This window comes from Armigeres subalbatus, chromosome 2 (genome assembly GCF_024139115.2).
Source record: "Armigeres subalbatus isolate Guangzhou_Male chromosome 2, GZ_Asu_2, whole genome shotgun sequence".
NCBI classification, from domain to species: Eukaryota; Metazoa; Arthropoda; class Insecta; order Diptera; family Culicidae; genus Armigeres; species Armigeres subalbatus.
In genome coordinates this window covers 59670054-59690609 of record NC_085140.1, presented here as the reverse complement: position 1 = coordinate 59690609, position 20556 = coordinate 59670054, and the positions used below count along the sequence as shown (strand labels likewise).

The following is a 20556-nucleotide window of genomic DNA, read 5'->3' as shown; positions in this document are numbered from 1 at the left end:
TTCAATATTCGCACTGCAGTAAGTGCGTACGTTCGTGATGTCGGAGAAGAATTTACCGTCGATTAGAACGTGGTCGATTTGGTTTTCCGTTACTTGATTAGGTGATTTCCATGTGGCTTTGTGGATATTCTTGCGGGGGAAGAAGGTGCTTCGGACTACCATTCCGTGGGAGGCTGCAAAGTTTATGCATCGTTGGCCGTTGTCGTTCGATACGGTATGCAAACTATCCGGTCCGATGACCGGTCTATACATTTCCTCCCTTCCTACCTGAGCGTTCATGTCACCGATGACGATTTTGACGTCCCGCAGAGGGCATCCATTGTGTGTCTGCTCCTGCTGTACATAGAACGCTTCTTTCTCGTCGTCAGGTCTCCCGCACGTTGATGATGCTATAGTTGAAGAATCGGCCTTTTATCCTCAGCTTGCACACCCGTGCGTTGATTGGCAGCCACCCAATCACGCGTTGGCGCATCTTACCCATCACTATGAAGCCGGTTCCCAGCTCGTTGGTGGTGCCACAAGTTTGGTAGAAGGTAGCCGCTCGATTCCCGCTTTTGCACACTTTTGTAGTAGGGGGAATGACGGCTTTGGCAGGTTTTGTTCTATTATTGGCAGGGGTTTTTTTATGACTGATTATGCTCAAATTTGGCCTAAACATTCTTTGCATATCAAAGAATATTGTGGCCAAATTTCATAAAATTTTGTCGACAAAAACCCCCCTGACAATAATAGAACAAAACCTGCCAAAGCCGTCTTTCCCCCTAAATAAGATAGACTAAGCCACGGCATACAAAAAACAAGGCAGGCTCATCACGTATGTAAACATTAAGTTTGAATGTAAACATGTGACGTCACTGCTATCTTCGCACAAGCTGGACCGAGACGATGCTCTACGGTCGCAGCATGCTTACTTTTGTACTCCAACATGTGGCGATAAAACATGCGTCACATTCGAAGTGTCATTTTTCTAACGAGCCTACCTTGTTTTCTGTATACCGTGGACTAAGCTAGAATAAATAAAAAACCAACATAAATAATGGTTTGCTCACCGATTGCTACGATTTTGTAGGTGATCTGAACACTACGGAGAATATAAAAAATCACAGATCAAAACAAATACGAAAGAGACTAACAGATACTGGAAAAAGCTGAGGAAGTCTATCTGGAGTATTTGCCAAGGTACCCCAAGGTAATATTTGATTCCCTTGCACCTCGAACTATCTGCGTCTCTTTTTCTTGCTAATTTCGTTTATGTCCTGTGTAGCAGATTTCCTGCAGCACTACGACGTCGAAGTTGCGGGGCTGTAATTCATCGTAGATTATCCTGTCGACATTTGTCGACAAAAAAGAACGAGCAGGACGGGAACAACTTCGAGCTACTTCGAGCTGCTCATTGGACAGCATTTTTTATTTTATGTGCAAAAGTGTATCAAAATTTGGAATGTTACTGTTATGCGAATAAATAGCAAGATGGGACAAAACAAGTGAGTTTTGATTTTAAAATTTCTAGAACAAAGCCTATTATTAAGGAGGGTCCCGTAGCGTAGTTGGCTACACGTTCGCCTTACAAGCGAATGGTCATGGGTTCGATTCCCAGCCCCTCCACCAAACCCTCGTCAGTCGCAGCCTATATGGTAGCGTTTGGGGTACGTGCCTTACCGTCACGGTTGCCTGATGACGACTGACAACTTGTTCTTCTCGGAGGCATTCTTCCAAAGTAACCCGGATAAATGGCAACCGAACAATGCAACGATCAATGGATATACGACATGGACAAACGGACACAAACGGCACCGACAACAATAATGGTAAATGGAAATCTAAAAATAGATTCTGTGTGGATTCTGTACAGCAGTATACCACAATAGATCTCGGCACAGTAGCGGTTAAGTAACACAGAGTGCCTAATAAATAAATAAAGGAATAAAAAAAGCCTATTATTTTATCAGTTTTTCTTAAAGATGAGGTCATTCTAAGCTTATATCTGGCAGTGCGGAAAAGCGAGCATCAAGCGGATATCATCTACCAAAGTCTTCGGATCTCGTTATTACACCCTCCTTGGGAATTGTCATCTTTCATCGATACACATCTATTCTTCCAGATTTTTTGATTCTATTTCATGCATAATTTAGATATTATTTGGTTGTGAACAAATAACGCTTAAGAACAACATTATATTCAACCTAAGTATACGAGCACACGACTAATAATTTATACAACGCTTGTTCTACCAGTCAACTGTTTACTCTAATAGTACCATTCTAATAATTACAGCTTACAGCTCTACAAAAAACCATGCCCAGCGGTCTCGGCTGGAATGTACCCCTCGTGACCGTCGCGAGTTCTCACAAAGAACCACTGTTTGAAATTCTGCAGCCCTTTCTCTTGGTACTCTTTGCAAGCAAGAAGTGTAACCACATCACCCTTCTGGACGTTCACCGATTCCGAACAGTAATTATCGGTGATGGCTAGCAACGTTTGCCGAACAGCGGCCGTTGCCGTCGCCCTCAAATTATTGCTACCACTATTTCCGTTGACTAACTTACTACAGCTACCGTTACTTCCGTTAGAGTTGTTACTATTATAGCTAGCGCCTTTGACAGTCTTATGGTAGTGTCCACCATTGAGAATGCTGCTGCCGCCGGAACCACCGCTTCCACCGCTACCGCTGCCACTTCCGCTTTTGACCAGAATCTTGTGGTGGTGATGGTGGTGGAACGGATTCTGCTGGGTTGTCGCTTGCTTCTGCTGCAGATGACCGTATTCACTGCCGTTACTGGACAGTTTTTTCTCTAGTTGGTTCGGCGGATTACTCTGCAGCACCTTGGTAGTTAGTTTGAGTTGAGCAAATTGAGTTTGGGAATCGATGGACTTCGGTTGGTTCGCCACCCGAAGGTACAACGAATCAAGGTACTTCTCACTGTTGCACGTAATCGACGCTGCGCTTCGACTGTTATTGCTACCTCGCTTGAGGCGCGGTGTTCGTCGACCTTCTGAGCGGGTTCCTCCACGTAGTTGTTGGATTTCCTTCTCGCTATCGGTCAGGTTACCGCTTGGGCGGGGAAACACGTCCTTGTTCGATTCCCAGCACGGTGTCGGCTTCGACGTTGAGCTGGATCTGTGGTTATTGAGACAACAGAAAATTGATCATGAAATAGTATTAATAATGTTAATCGTAATTACCTTTGGTTTGGTGGTAGGATGCCCAGCGGAAGGCACGTTTCGTATGCAACATAGCCCTCCTCAGCGTGCGGAGTCTGCACGTACAGCCAGTTCTGGTTTTTGAACACTGCGTTGACGACCATCCCCAATGGCAGTGGAATCTCGATTTGATAACTGCCAGGTCGCGTTTGATACAAGGTGGCCGCCGACGATAACACCACCGGAATATTTCCTGGCGATGAGAGGGAACATTTGGACAGAAACTCATCCACGTTCTGAATTTCATAGCCAAACCGTTGCGAGCGGTATCGCTCCCGACGACGACGGTGGCGATGTTTTTTTGAAGACGAAGGTTCTGAAACAGTCGTGTAGAGCGACGGTTCCGAATGGGTGTTCTTCAGGCAAATTGCCGCCGGTTTGTCCTTGAGCAGTTGATCCTCCTGGTTCAAGTTTATTATAATACTGTTATTATTGTTGTTGTTCAGAAGAATGTCTACAGTCTCGCTTTGAACAAGGTTCGGGTAGATCAAAGACCTTTCCTTCTTTTTCAACCGATCACTGTTTTTCCTGTAGCTTCTATTACTCTTCCGATAGATTCCATTATGATACGTGGTTCCATTAGCGTGGTGTTCTGTTGAAGGTGGCGCTGAACCGTTCAAAACCTGAAAAGCCTTATGCTGTTTCTCGGCATGGTACTCTGTCAGATTGTTATCGCTGACGTATTTTTCACTAAATAGTCGCTCCTTACTTCGTGCACGAGACTTCTTCCTGGTTGGCACGTTTCCATTGGGAACTGAAGTAACAGTTGGAGCGGAGCCATTAGCAAGGATGGTTCTAACTGGTGAGGACCTTCGAGAATGAGTCGATGGGTGATGCTGGTGTTGATGCTGATTGCGATAACTTTCACTGCTAGTAGCACTTGATTGACTTCCCGATTGTGATTGATTTTGCGTGGGAACTTGTTGTTGTTGTTGTTGTGCTTGTTCACGTAGGACCCATGTGAGTGAAATCTTCGGCCTTCGAATGCTCAGGTTTTGACCCATATCACAGATGGACGCAGTGTTCTTAGCCGTAGTACTATCCTCAGGTTTCGTTCCGTTGACGTCGCTTGGAATTGCGTTTGTCGCATTTACTGATGCAATGTGGACCGAGGACAGATTTTGGTTCAGTTCTTCTATCTCTACGTAGACGTCCTGATCTTCGTTTGCTGTAGGTTGGTCGTGAGATGTGAGAGATCTGGCGATTGGTGCAGGCTCAGGCGACTGGGTGGAGGTGTCTTGCCCGTATTGTGGGTCAGTTGTAATCTTGCAATTACGTACCAAATCCGGACAGAATGCATCTTGACCTGTTGATGAGAAGATTGGAAATAGTTGCTTGTAAATTCTTGTAAGATTGAAATAAAAAAAGGCTTTTTTATGCTACACAAATCCCAAATTCGTCTGATTTACTTTACTGCTTTCAGAAACAGAAAGAAATCTTAAAACAGACACCCGAAAATAAACTTATGTAGGGTGGTAACGAGAAGTCATAAATGATTCTACCCGAGCCACTAAAATCAAAGCCCTTTACACTAGTCCTGATTCCCCTCGCCCCCAATAGAGCAATACTTCAAGGGGGTACTATCGACAATGGCTCTCTCTTATGCTATCGCACAAGGCAATTGAGTGATGCTCTAGCATCACTTCCGTTATCCGCAATGAACTATTGGTCCCTGTGACGTTAATCCGCTCAAAAGAATATCGCCCAGGCAACAACTACCACGTATGAGCCGCAATGACCTCCGCATGTCTGTACAGAGGGCGCCGCTCCTCACCCGCGCATTCCCAAGTAACCAAGTAAGTTCAGAGTACGTTTTTCGCTTAAGCAGCTCAGTGAAACTGGTTAAGCGAAAAACGTACTCTTACAGGAACTTTTGGTTACTTGGGATGTTTGTTGCCGGGGCACGGTATACAGACAACAAGGTAGGCTCGTAAGGAAAATGACACTTGAAAAGTGACGCATATTTTATCGCCACATGCTATAGTACAAAAGAAAGCATGCTGAAACCGTAGAGCATCGTCTCAGTTCAGCATGTGCGAAGATAGTACTTACGTCACATGTTTACATTCAAACTGAATGTTTACACGCATGCTGAGCCTGCCTTGTTTTTTTTTTTTGTATGCCGTGTTGCCGGGCGTGCTTAGTATCCACAGCAATATGCCACCAATTATGTAGCTTCAATAAGCCTGATGACGTGAAGGATGAGTTCTATTAGAGCCTTCGGGAAGTGCTCATCACACGATGTAAAGATTGTCGTCGGGGATGAAAATACTCAGATAGGAATAGAAAGTTAAGGATATAAGGTCTTTCAGAGGTCCGAACATTGACATGGATCACTACTTTGTAGTTGCGAAAATTCGGGCGCGACTTTCCAGCTTTGTGACGCTTCAACAACAAAACGATGCGTTTCAATATCTAACGCTTGTCAGATGAAATAGTAGCTGAACAGTACCAATAGAAGCTGGATGAGCGGAAAGGAGATGTCACTGGATCTGGCAACGTCAACAGATTGTGGGAAAATATCCACGAAGCTGTGATTACAACAGCGCAGGAAGTGTTAGGCACTGTACAGCGAGGCTTAAAAGCGCTGCTTGGAGTCGAATGGCTCGTACCCGTTCCAACAGAGAGCAATATCGTGTAACAAGAGCAGAAGAGAAACGAATCCACCACAGAAAAAAAGGCAGCAAGGTGATTGCTAAAGCGCAGGAGAACATGGATAGAAACGATATGCAGAGGTTTTACGCAACTGTCAAAGACGTGCGGCATAAGACTCCGTCAGTGCCCGCCATGTGAAATGACCGAGAGGGGAATTTGCTGACAGACAAGACTATGGTGGCAGCCAGGTGGAAGGAGCACTTCGAAGATTTTTTGAACGGTAAAAATGAAGATGTATAAGGAGCAGGATGGACATAGTCTGCGACGGTCAAGCTGTGGAACCACCAACGCTGGACGAGGTAAAGTAGGCTCTAAACGAGCTGAAAAACAGCAAAGCTGCTGGGAAGGACGAGATCCCGGTCAAGTTTCTCAAACACGGAAGCGAGCAGCTGCATCAACCAATCCATCATATTATCCACAAAACATGGGAGGATGAAAAACTGCTTGCCGGCTGGTTGGATGGCCTCATATGCTCAATCTATAAGAAAGGGCACAGACTATAGTGTGCCAATTACAGAGGGATCACCCTTTTGAACGCGTTCCTGTTTAACAGACTGAGACCGCTTGAGGAGTCCTTCGTGGGCGAATACCAGGTAGGTTTTCGTGAGGGCTGATCAACGACGGGCCAGATGTTAAGCCTGCGGATGATCCTTATTAAATTTCGGGAGTACGTACAACTTGCAAACCCATCATCCGTTCATTGATTTCAAAGCTGCTGTGGTAGATAATGTTCGAACATGGTTTTCCGGTGAAACTGATAAGACTGGTACGTACAACGTTGGATAGCTCGGAATCAAGTATTCGGATTGCAGATGAAGTGTCAACCTCGTATGTGACCTTAGACGGGCTGAGGCAGGGTGATGCACTTTCGAATTTATTGTTCAACATTGCACTAACTTTGAACACGGCAAATGCTGGGTAAAGCGTACCATTGGTACTTCGCGTACCTGAAGGAATAAAATAGACCCCATCTCACGGTCCTTAGCCTCTTACCCAGCAATTTCTATCCCTACCTCCTCGTGGTGCTGGCCGGGATACGAGCAACCTTAGGTAAGACCGGATAACCAACCCCGGTGGGAATTATGGTCTTATGCTGAAAAGGGGTTGGGGGGAGGGGGCGGTTTCTCCTCTCCGGAGGTGCAAATATTACTGAGCATCTGTTGTCCATGTCAGGATCGGCTCACAACAGCGTCTGTTCTCCATGTTAGGGGCGGCTGATCATCGCCCGAGTCCCAGCAAGGGAATCTAAGTGAAACTGTGCACAATGATCCAGCCAGCCTTCAAAAAAACATACGCAACGAACAATCAACAAGAGAGTACGGACCGGAACCATCGGCGAAGACCACTGCTGCGCAAAGGGACGAGCAATTGAAAACTCGGTTCGTGAAACTGCAAATCTCTCAACTTCATCGGGAGCACTCGCATACTCGCCGATGTGCTCAAGGACCTTGAATTCGGCATCGTAGCGCTGCAGGAGGTTTGTTGGAAGGGATATAATCGGCAAAGACCTAGGCGACGAATAAAGGATCACGATTGCTTGGAACATGGAACTGCAAGTCGCTAGGTTTCGCAGGTTGCGACAGGATGATCTACAATGAACTACATCCCCGAAACTTCGACGTCGTGGCGCTGCAGGAGATTTGCTGGACAGGACAGAAAGTGTAAAAAAGCGGGCATCGAGCGGCTACCTTCTACCAAAGCTGTGGCACCACCAACGAGCTGGGAACCGGGTTCATAATGCTGGGTAAGATGCGCCATCGTGTGATTGGGTGGCAGTCAATCAACGCAAGGATGTGCAAGCTGAGAAGCTGAGGATTAAAGGCAGTTTCTTCAACTATAGCATCATAAATGTGCACTGCCCACACGAAGGGAGACCCGACGATGAGAAAGAAGCGTTCTACGCACAGCTAGAGCAGACATACGATGGATTCCCACTGCAGGACGTCAAAATCGTCATCGGTGAACGCACAGGCAGGAAGGGAGGAAATGTATAGACCGGTCATCGGACCGGATAGTCTGTTCACCGTGTCGAATGACAACGGCCAACGATGCATAAACTTCGCAGCCTCCCGCGGAATGGTAGTCCGAAGCACCTTCTTTCCCCGCAAAAATATCCACAAGGCCACATGGAGATCATCAAACCAAGAAACGGAAAACCAAATCGACCACGCTCTAATCGACGGTAAATTCTTCTCCGACATCACGAACGTCCGCACTTACCGCAGTGCGAATATTGAATCCGACCACTACCTCGTTGCAGTATGCCTGCGCTCAAAACTCTCGACGGTGTACAACACGCGTCGAAGTTGGACGCCGCGGCTCAACCTTGGGCGGCTACAAGACGGTAGACTAGCCCAAGAACACGCGCAGCAGCTGGAAGTGGCACTCCCAACGGAAGAGCAGCTAGGCGCAGCGTCTCTTGAAGATGGCTGGAGAGGTATTCGAACCGCCATTTGTAACCGCTGCACTTGGCACGGTGCCCCCGGATCAGAGAAACGACTGGTATGACGGCGAATGTGAGCAGTTAGTAGAAGAGAAAAATGCAGCATGGGCGAGATTGCTGCAATAAAGCACGAGGGCGAACGAGGCACGATATAAACGGGCGCGTAACCGACAAAACTCGATTTTCCGGAGGAAAAAGCGCCAGCAGGAAGATCGAGACCGTGAAGAGACGGAGCAACTGTACCGCGCAAATAACACACGAATGTTCTATGAGAAGTTAAACCGTTCACGTAAGGGCTACGTGCCACAGCCTGAACCTTCTTACGAACGAGCGTGAGGTGATCCAAAGGTGGCGGCAGCACTACGAAGAACACCTGAATGGCGATGTGGCAGTCGAAGATGGAGGTATGGTGATGGACCTGGGAGAACGCGCAAACGAGGAGAGCTATTTAAACACGGTGGTGAGGCACTGGCTAGAGCGCTGCACTGGGTCATTACCAAGATTTGGGAGGAGGAAGTTTTGCCGCAGGAGGGGATGGAAGGTGTCGTGTGTCCAATCCACAAGAAGGGCGATAAGCTGGAATGTAGCAACTACCGCGCAATCACATTGCTGATCGCCGCCTACAAGGTACTCTCCCAAATTTTATGCCGTCGACCAGCACCAATTGCAAGATAGTTCGTGGGGCAGTACCAGGCGGGTTTTTGGGGCGAACGCTCCACCACGGACCAGGTGTTCGCCATTCGCCAACTACTGCAGAAATGCCGCGAATACAACGTGCCCACACATCATCTATTCATCGACTTCAAAGCCGCATATGATACAATCGATCAGGACCAGGTATGGCAGCTAATGCACGAACACGGATTTCCGGATAAACTGACACGGTTGATCAAAGCGACCATGGATCGGGTGATGTGGGTAGTTCGAGTTTCAGGGGCATTCTTGAGTCCCTTCAAAACCCGCAGAGGGTTACGGCAAGGTGATGGTCTTTCGTGTCTGCTATTCAACATCGCTTTGGAAGGGGTAATACAAAGAGCAGGGATTAACACGAGTGGTACAATTTTCAATAAGTCCGTCCAGCCTTTTGACTTCGCCGACGACATAGATATTATGGCACGTAACTTTGAGAAGATGGAGGAAGCCTACATCAGACTGAAGAGGGAAGCCAAGCGGATCGGACTAGTCATCAACACGTCGAAGACAAAGTACATGATAGGAAAAGGTTCAAGAGAAGACAATGTGAGCCACCCACCGCGAGTTTGCATCGGTGGTGACGAAATCGAGGTGGTAGAAGAATTTATGTACTTGGGCTCACTGGTGACTGCCGAAAATGATACCAGCAAAGAAATTCGGAGACGCATAGTGGCTGGAAATCGTACGTACTTTGGACTCCGCAAGAATAGAGTTCACCGCCGTACCAAACTGACAATCTACAAAACGCTCATTAGACCGGTAGTCCTCTACACCTGGACGATGCTCGTGGAGGACCAACGCGCACTTGGAGTTTTCGAAAGGAAAGTGCTGCGTACCATCTATGGTGGGGTGCAGAAAGCGGACGGTACGTGGAGGAGGCGAATGAACCACGAGTTGCATGAGCTGCTGGGAGAACCATCCATCGTTCACATCGCGAAAATCGGACGAATGCGGTGGGCCGGGCACGTAGCCAGAATGTCGGACAGTAATCCGGTGAAAATGGTTCTCGACAACGATCCGACGGGCACAAGAAGGCGAGGTGCGCAGCGGGCAAGGTGGATCGATCAGGTGGGAGATGACTTGCGGACCCTCCCACAATGGTCGGATTCGTCAAATTTCACGACATAAATCGATAACTCGAAAACCATCAGTGTTAGAGTTTTGACGTCTTCAGAAGAAATGATCTACAAGTGGACAAAGATGGACAAACGAAATACCATGGATTTGATGGGCCTGCATGTATACTTTCAGATAACGATTGACATTTTTGCTAATATTTGCTACTAGCTGCAGTAGAATGCTCAGAAAAATATCACTTTTTCATAAAAAAACGCTTATAATATGCTTGAAAATGAAGCTATCAACCATCTTATGTAACCAAAAGATGCGCCATCCAAAGTCCTTGAAGCGATGCTAAGACAGTTTTTGAAAATATTCTGAATTGATGGAAGTGGTAGCTAAAAACTATTTTTTTCGGGACCACCCTATCTAAATTTAGTAATTTTGTCATAAAACATCACCTATATGAGATAAAATAAATGTTTATTAAGCGAAAATGCTCAGAATTAAATTTTCTACAACTTTGTAGAACTATATGAACTCCTAACTCAAAAGGGTAAAAAAATACATTTCCAAAAAAAATTCAGCGGTGGGCCACCCTAATGACAACTTACACCAAAAATAGATCTCTTCTTGTAGATCATTTCTTCTGAAGACGTCAAAACTCTAACACTGATGGTTTTCGAGTTATTGATTTATGTCGTGAAATTTGACGAATCCGACCATTGTGCCTCCGTAGACTGCGTGGTTGGCGACGTGTAGCCATGGACCGAGCCGAATGGAGAAGACTCTTATATACTGCACAGGCCAGTCTGAATTCGGCCTTAGTCTGAAGAAATAAATAATAACCAGAGCTGCGGCAACACACACGAGCTGGGAACAGTTTTCATAGCAATGGGCGATATACAAAGACGCGTGATCGGGTGGTGACCGATCAATGAGAGAATGTGCAGGTTGAGGATAAAAGGCCGGGTCTTCAACTTCAGCATAATCAACATCCATAGCCCATACTCCGGAAGCACTGATGATGATAATCCCAAGCAACACCACTTGTTTCTCAGTGAGTAACAACACAGTTGTTGTTGTGACTAACTAATGGTCTGAGTTATGCACTACACGTCGTAATTGGAACTCCTTTGTGACACAAAAAGCGCATGAGGTGGAGCCTATTTGCAACATATGGCCGCTACAACGAAAATAAAAACACAAAAACCAACCGGGAATCGAACCATGGACCTTGAGATTTGTAACCTGGACCTTGAGATTTGTAACCTTTCATTATAACCATCACACAATCAATTCTATTGGGAGCTTCTGCTACAAGTGCACTACATAAACAACAAAGTCATTTGTAACTTTATTGTACCTTATACGGAACATACTGGGGACTGTCAAAAATAAAATACTGCTCAGCTGCTCAAAATGTTTTGCAACATATCAGAAACATTATCGTAACAGCAATGAATCGAATAGTTATTAATATTGTAACTTATCTGTTTTGTTCCTGACATGAAACACATTTAATTCCAAATCACCATGAAGTCTGACGCGTGGCATATTGCAACGTCACTTAAACGGAAATGAAACATTGTGTTTTTCTGAAACTGGAAAGTGGCTTTAATGTGACTCGATGTATTGCCAGCGTCTTCAATGCAATTTATTAGGAACAAACAGCTATTTGAAAGATGTTGCGCGTGCTGCATGGGAAGGACGCATTCTACGCGCAGCTGAAACGTGAGTACGACAGCTGCTCAAGCCACGAAGTCAAAATCATCATAGGAGATTTCAACGCTCAGGTTGGCCAAGAGGTTATATGCCCCATCTACAAGAAAGGCGACAAGCTGGAGTGTGAGAACTTTCGAGCGATCACCATCCTTAATGCCACCTACAAAGTGATATCCCAGATCATCTTCCAACGTCTGTGGGAAGTTGTCAAACCGGATTCGTTGACGGCCGCTCGACAACGGACCAGATCTTTACTGTACGGCAAATCCTTCAAAAGTACCATGAATACCAGGTCCCAACGCACCATCTGTTCATTGATTTCAAGGCGACATACGACAGTATATACCACGTAGAGCTATGGAAAATTATGGACGAGAACAGCTTCTCTGGGAAGCTTACCAGACTGATCAAAGCAACGGTGTTCAAAACTTTGTGAAGATTTCGGGCGAACACTCCAGTTCGTTCGAATAGCGCCGGGGACTAAGACAAGGTGATGGACTTCCGTGCCTGTTGTTAAACATTGCGCTAGAAGGTTTTATGCGGAGAGCTGGGTGTACCAGCCGGGGTACGATTTTCAACAGATCCAGTCAATTTATTTGTTTCGTTTATGACATGGACATTGTCGGCCGAACATTTGCAATGGTGGCAGAACTGTACACCCGCCTGAGACGTGAAGCAACAAAAGTTGGACTGGTGGTGAATGCGTCAAAGACAAAGTACATGCTTGTGGGAGGAACTGAGCCTGGAAAGCAGCGTTACGATAGACGGGGATACCTTCGAGGTGGTCGAGGAATTCGTCTAACTTTGATCCTTGCCAACAGCTGGTAACAATGTAAGTCGTGAAATACGAAGGTGCATAAGACCGGTAGTCTTCTACGGACATGAAACATGGACAATGCTCGAGGAGGACTTGCAAGCACTCGGAGTATTCGAGAGATGGGTGTTTAGGACCATATTTGGCGGTGTTCAAGAAGACGGTGTGTGGCAGCAAAGAATGAACCACAAGCTCCCCCAGCTTTACGGCGAACCCAGTATCCAGCAGGTAGCTAAGACCGGAAGGGTACGATGGGCAGGACATGTTGCAAGAATGCCGGACAGCAACCCTGCAAAGATGGTGCTCGCTTCCGATCCGGCAGGTACGAGACGGCGTGGAGCGCAGCAAGCGAGGTGGGCAGACCAGGTGCAAAACGACTTGGCGAGCGTGGGGCGCATGCGAAGATGGAGAGATGCGGCCTCGAACCGTGTATTGTGGCGTCAAATTGTTGATTCAGTGTTTAGATGTAAACTAAATAAATGAAATGAAAATAAATGAGCAATAGCTGTTTTTATGAATCAAACTTTTGATGCGTCTATCCATCTTCTTCTTATTATTGGCAATACAATTCTTATGCTAAAATAAGCCTCTCGTCAAATTTCCAGCTAATTCGGATACAATTTCGTTGTGGCTCAAGTCGTTTCGTCTATTTTCATCGCAACAACAGCTAAACGGAAGCTCTTGGTGTGCTCTACAAGTCTTGTGAAAGAGCCAGCCTAGGGCTGAAAGCCTCTAAAATAAAGACAATAATAATAATAATAAAGTCTTGTGACAATTGCGATTCCGTTGACGTTTTGACCATGTTAAAATGATTTTCAGGCTTTTTCGTTCATAAAAACAATCACCCATATTCTTGCTTACGTATGAACGTTTACGCCAGCAAAATCAAATGGAGAAACGGTTCGAACAAATCGCATTCGTTCGAAATTATTGTTCGTCCGTAAACAAGAATAAGGGTGAATGTTTCCCCTAAAAGTCGTTGTTCTACAAAATTGATAGTTTATTATATTACTAGCAGACCCGACGAACTTCGTTTCGCCAAAAATTGATTTATTCTCTGATTAGATCTCGAGTTATGAATAAATAGGTGTTTAATGTGTATGGAAGCCCCCCTTTACAAAGCGTGGAGGGGTCTCAAACTATCTTAAGAATCTTCCCCGGCCTGAAAAACCTTTGCATACAAATTTTCACGCCGATCGGTTCAGTAGTTTCCGAGTCTATAAGGTTCAGACAGACAGAAATTCATTTTTATGTATTTTTAGGTACACTGGGGGAAGTGGAAAAAGGGGGTAAGTGTAAAAATCGACTCGAAAAATTTGAATTGTACATACTGTACAGTTTTTACCACATCATAACATTATGCAAGAATATACTTTGATGCTCACACTAATACTCTGTTGAAATTTGTATAATACATACACTAACACGGTTAACGCTTGAACTGTTATTTTAGGTTTCGCAAAAAGTTGATTTTTGCATTCATAAAATCAATTCTTATTTGCACCAATTGTTCTTTTTTCAAGTGAATTTATATCACAGGTTACTATTATAATACAATTAAACTAATCCCATTCAATTGGTAGTGGTTTGTACCAAGAAAGCAAATAATTCAAAGATTTTACACTTACCCCAGGTATCGAACACTGCGGGGGAAGTGGATAATGTTCTAATTACGCAATTTGTTTCTTCCCTCCAGGGTTTATTTCGATAGCTGTGCATCTTAATATGTTCCTTCTTTGTTATCATTGTGATTCCAGTGGTGATTGGACTCATATAAATGAGAAAATGCCTGATTAATCCACCTATCGGTATTGATGCCTTTCACATGTTTTACATATGAAAAAAAGTATAAGAAAGTTAAAAATAGCACTGATAGGTAAATATATTGTATAATTCACATTAATTTTTATTCATAACAAGTTTCGCCGTTGAATGCAATTTTTTGCGAACAAATTGGTTAAGTACAAGTGCTTAAGAATAGCTGATAATTTTGTACGTGCTTTGCGCACACACATACATACAAATACGCACATACAGACATCATCTCAATTCGTTAAAATAAGTTGATTAGTTTATAACCTTGTAAGTCCCATTTTTCCTTTAAAAAGTTCATCTTTGGGGAGAACATATAGACTTTACGTACACTTAGTGTTCGAGAAGGCAAAAACAGCCATCCCTAGCTATTACGAGAATTCCTTGAGGATCTATTCCGTTAAGGTAATGAAATTATTCCACAAAAGATACTCAGAGCAATTATCGTATTGATTTTAGTTATATGTAACTACTCATCACTATTGAAGGTCAAGGTAACATGGGTTTTCCACTTACCCCATCCCACTAGGGTAAGTGGAAAAACAACTCCTAATTTTAAAATCTGTTTCTATTAATTTCAGGCGACCAAAATGGAATGAATTTCTGCACAGTTGGTGCAAAATTGACTGTTTTTGATAGCCCATTTTGATTCAACGCATTAAAATCATTTAAACTGGTTTTACACTAATTCAAACATGCACTATCGATTTTTCCTTTTCCACTTCCCCCAGTGTACCTTATATAGATTATTCATCTTTTTTCCCTGGACATCTCAGTAATATAATTGCCAATGTGCGTTTAACCGTTAAATTCTTAAAAATCAGAAGCTGAACTTTTGACATAAATTTACACCTTAGGATTTCTTTAAACAAGTTATTCGAACTTAACACTATGGGTTTCCGAACCTTCTCACTCGCATCTGAAAAGTAGAAAACCAAGCAAAGATAGGGACAGATATGCGATCGTGAGCAATGTAGGCCACTCTAGTTTTTAACCTTTTTCATAAAGGGAATATTAGAAGGCATTTTACTTCATCATTGCCTTGGTAATCGATACCGCGTATGCAGAAAAGCTTTACTCACTCAACAAGTGCTCTTTAATCCGTGACCGCTGCTGGGGAAATTGTTGTTGCTGATGGTGTGCAATGTTGTACCGATGGAGCCTAGCTGGTCCTTCGGGGTTCCTATGTTCCGGAATGCCACCGCCAACAATATTCCGCCGATGGGATCGATGTGGCACCACCACCTGTTGCTGCTGTCGAACGGCTTGCGCTGATATTGGAGCTCGTTGCGCATTATTTGCCGGAGGCGGTGATAATGGTGGCAGAGGCGGTGCAACGTTGCGCGAACCCGCACTACTGTCGGAACTTTGGCTACTGTTACTGCTGCTACTGCGGACGGTGTTGGCGCGCAGATGGGGAGCTGCCGTAGGAAGTACCGGTCGGTGTTGATAGTGAGCCCAGTATGGCGGGGGAGGTTCTGGCCTTATCTGCACAGTGGATCTCGGTGGAAGAACCGGCAGCAACGGAAGATTCAAATGACGCCGGGTTGCCGAGGGCGGGGTGGCAGAGGAACTAGCTGATGGGCCCACCACTACGACGCCTGAGCCATTCGAAGAAGTTGTTCTGGTTGACGCTGCTTCTCCTGGGGAAGACACACAAGCAGAAAGAAATAGTCATAAGTAATTGAATTCTCCTTTCATTAAGATAATCATCATCGCACGGAAGAAAGAGTGAAGAAATTGCTTTTCCAGAGCCCGTGCCAGAGCAGATGGGACCGAACACACAAAAGTGCAATCCGAGTGGTCGTAACTTATCGAACGTTACGATAATCGACGCCGGAGTTTTCCATCCACGAGGCAAAGAAGTGTCAACCGATACGATAGGGGGTGCGGGAACGCCATGATGAGATGGTGTCTGGTCAGTACGTGTTTTGTCAGTTGCTTTCAAGTGGTAATTTTTTCGATTGCTAATTGCGTATCCAAGTGGGAGAAGATTGTGATTGGTAGTCTTAGCATAGGTGGCAAAGGCCACACACACGCCATAGATAAAAAGCGTGGATCTGGAATAAATGTCTGACCACCTGAAACCAGTACAACAGAGATTTTTTTCGATACGAATGTGCACCGGCCGATTTTTTGCCAGTAGGTGGATACAGTTCCTAAGGTGTTATATAGTTAATTAGTTTTACTTCGGTATGAACTCATTGATTGGTTAGGGGCCGTACACATATTACGTAAGCACTTAGGGGGGGAAGGGGGGTCGGTCAATATCTTACGCTCCATATAAATAAAACATCTTTTGTATGAAAAAAATCTTACAAGGGGGGAGGGGGTGTCAAAAAAACCAGAAAAAATGCTTACGTAATAAGTGTACGACCCCTTATGAGAATTCTGTGAACATGGTGTGAAACAAAAAACGAGCAAAGTTAGCTCTTAAAATCTGACTCGATATCATGAAATAGTTTTTTTACTCCCTAAGAAAAAGACGAATAATTTGGTAAAAGGTTAATTTATATTTAATATTGGTTTAAATCGATTGATTTGTCTCGAATTGCGTTTCTTTAAAAAAAAAGTATAATTGTTATGGATGAATGGAGCTGGTTGTAAAAATCAAAATTCTCAACAAATTAAGTAAAAAGTTAAAAGTATAAATAATGTAACATGGATTGTGTGGAACTGTCCAAATTTCAACTTTATATTTTTCGGACTATTGCATATTAAACTCATCTTGTTTCAACTCCCGTATGTGTTTCTCTCTATGATGATACGAACAATGATATCTGACTTGATCCGTCATTTTTATGTCGCAATAACTGCAAAATAACCAGTCAGCATAAATAACTACCTCCATTGATCATTGCTCATGAGTTCGATTTCGCATAACTTTGGCATGTGTTGAGAAGCACAGGTAGTTACGTTTGTAGGTTGATTTGTACTTACATAGTTCACATTAGATGCGGTTTTTATAGGTCTACCAAAAGGCCTCCTCTCCCTATGTCCCGCACCGATCTTTGCGGTTTTTAATACAGCGTGGGCATGAATGTGCATTACTGGGGCGTGTCGTTTCGTATGATCGAATCCCGTTGCTACAATCTCCAGGCAGGCAGTGCGGTTGCTTGGTGGCTACTGCTGTATCAAGACAATTCCACCTTCACCGCATGAACCCATGAACTTTTAACAGCGCCGTCTCTTCGTAGATCTTTTGCTCGTTGCAGCTACTATCAGCTGGTTACGCGCGGTAGGTTGCTGAATTCGCCAGCATGTTTGCCTAAGCGATGCAGTTATTTTGTAATAGCTTTTTCAGCCATCTCAATCTCTGTTTTACGATTCCCCTCATTTTTTTTCCGTGGTCATCATTCGTAAGTAATCAAACGTAAATACCTATCCTCTGACCGTGGGAAGTTGGTCTCCTGCAGAGCCGACCGGAGATTGGCGGCAAGGTGACAGTGGGGAAATCTAATATGAGCTCACGCTGCGCAAGCTTCGACTGATGCGGTTGCGATATGTTTTGCGACGTGATAATGGTGATGCGATGCTACCACGAACGGATTTGCTAGCATAACCGCTGGAAAGGGAAGCGACCAGCGACCAGCCAGCAGCAAGAAGATTTCTACCCATGCTGGTTCGGTCGTAATAACCAGAAGTGTAATTTTTCCTCACTTGTATGGCGCCGCTGCTGTGATCGCGCCGCTATTAAATTTTGTTGTGCCTGTCCGCCTCAACTGTGTTGGTTTATGTCTGGGGTATGAGAATTTAGGGATAGTGATCACATAAATTTTTGAACGAGCTCACGCCTCGCCATATAAAAAGAATATTCAGACCGCACGCGGATACAGTGAGTAATATCCCGCTTTTTTACCAAGTGGAGTTATGACATATATTGAAAAAAATAGTATTCCATTACTCATAGTAAGTGTGCAGAATTAGATCATGGGAAAAGGCATCTATGGACGTATTCGTATAACACGTAATACAACAGAGGGGGGAGGGGGATAAAAAAAAATAACAAGGAAACGAAAAAAAAAATCCAAAATGGGAATAATCGCATAAAAAATTGGAATTTTAATGGAAAATGATAGCAAAGAATGTTTAGAAAAAGCAAAGAATTTGAATATTTGTAATATATTTATGCAGTAATGAACTTAGCAGAAACTTTAAATAATTTAAAAAATACTGGAACTTATTTCTGCAGAAATTTTAGTTTTTCTTTTTGGAAAGGTTTTGCTGATGGACTCTAAACTGTTGAATTCATAACACCAACATTTTTAAAGTACGGCTAGAATTATAATCTTTTGTTTAAGTTAAGTATGAAGCTCAAATTGGTTGTACTGGGGCAATGGTCAGCTGTACTTTTGAGATCAGATATGTGTTGTCTGAACATGGATGTTTTATGAAGGTTCGGAATTGAAGACTTCCCGGATTATACGGAATAGATAGGTGAAGCACGTCATATCAGCTCGTCATATCATGCTCACGTTCCTAAAATTATTGAAATGCCATGCTACTTATTAGCGGCATAGATACGGCCTCGGATAAACCTGAAGAGAGAATGCAATGGACGTTGAACTTACTCATGCCAGAAATATGCGTGGATCAGCTGCGGGGGTTTCTGTATAGTCGTAAGGAGGCCATTTCGGCTCATGCACGGCGATTGCTGCCTGGGCGCTTCCCAATCCTTACACGATCTGAGATGTCTTATCAGGTGTCTGATTGCAGATTTTGGTTTATCTTACTCCAAGGTACGATACACTGAAAGCAACCTTGCTTTTTGAGAGATACAGCTCCACTTGTTTTATGAAAAATAAAAAGTTCTAAAACAAATCTCTATTACTTAGCTAAACAAAGTTACACAATTCATAGGCTAAACGACACTAGGATTGGTTTCTTTATCAGCACCCATGTACATGTGGCATTCATTAAGTGGGATCAAATTCACACACCAACTCTTGTGTTCTGAGCATCTTTTAAGGTACATGGGGACAACGTTAAGGATCTCCATCCTTGGCTTGAGCCCAAGTCTGATTCCCATCGACTTTGTTTATTTCTCTGTTAGTGTTTTACCGGGGGCAGCAGGAACTATGTCCAAGGGCTTGACGATCCCTCCCCAGGCCATCTGCGAGTGGTGGTGCCTGCCTAGGATGTGGTGGGTTTTGACAATGGTCTCTGTTAAACTTCTATAAAAAATTGCATGTATCCACATTCCGCAAGTAGGCGCCGTCAAAGCGACCGTGTGCCGAACACAGCGCACAAGCCCAAGTCCTGGGGCTAGGTGGGACGCTTAACAGACCTGACACAGTGGCCCTCCGACGAGACAGGAGGTTTACGCAATGTGCAGGCCCAATAAGCCACCTATAAAAAACAACCATTACGAACGATAAAGAAGATAATACGACTCGATACAATCGGCAACAACCTAGGCGACGAATAAAGGATCACGATTGGAACATGGAACTGCAAGTCGCTAGGCTTCGCAGGTTGCGATAGGATAATCTACGATGAATTACATCCTCGCAACTTCGATGTCGTAGCGCTGCAGGAAATCTGCTGGACAGGACAGAAAGTGTGGAAAAGCGGGCATCGAGCGGCTACCTTCTACCAAAGCTGTGGCACCACCAACGAGCTGGGAACCGGCTTCATAGTGCTGGGAAAGATGCGCCAACGCAACGCGTGATTAGGTGGCAGCCAATCAACGCAAGAATGTGCAAGCTGAGGATAAAAGGCCGTTTCTTCAACTATAGCATCATCAACGTGCACTGCCCACACGAAGGGAGATCCGACGACGAGAAAGAAGCGTTCTATGCGCAGCTGGAGCAGACATACGATGGATGCCCACTGCGGGACGTCAAAATCGTCATCGGTGACATAAACGCTCAGGTAGGAAGGGAGGAAATGTATAGACCGGTCATCGGACCGGATAGTCTGCACAACGTATCGAACGACAACGGCCAACGATGCATAAACTTCGCAGCCTCTCGCGGAATGGTAGTCCGAAGCACTTTCTTCCCCCGCAAGAATATCCACAAGGCCACATGGAAATCACCTATTCAAGTAACGGAAAACCAAATCGACCACGTTCTAATTGACGGTAAATTCTTCTCCGACATCACGAACGTACGCACTTACCGCAGTGCGAATATTGAATCCGACCACTACC

The 20556-nt window shown here is 44.5% G+C and overlaps 1 protein-coding gene across 2 annotated transcripts in view; it reads right to left on the bottom strand.

Moving 5' to 3' along the window:
- Window positions 1-2092: 2092 nt before the first annotated feature.
- The window catches only part of LOC134208718 (uncharacterized), a 204142-nt gene continuing 185678 nt past the window's right edge, over window positions 2093-20556 (bottom strand). For both annotated transcript variants that reach the window (XM_062684551.1, XM_062684552.1), the window contains 3 exons: window positions 15485-16045; window positions 3184-4507; window positions 2093-3118 (listed from right to left, as the gene is read on the bottom strand). In XM_062684551.1, the coding sequence (XP_062540535.1) occupies window positions 2284-3118; window positions 3184-4507; window positions 15485-16045 (2720 nt within the window). In that variant the 3' untranslated portion in view covers window positions 2093-2283. The remainder of the gene's footprint in view (window positions 3119-3183; window positions 4508-15484; window positions 16046-20556) is intronic.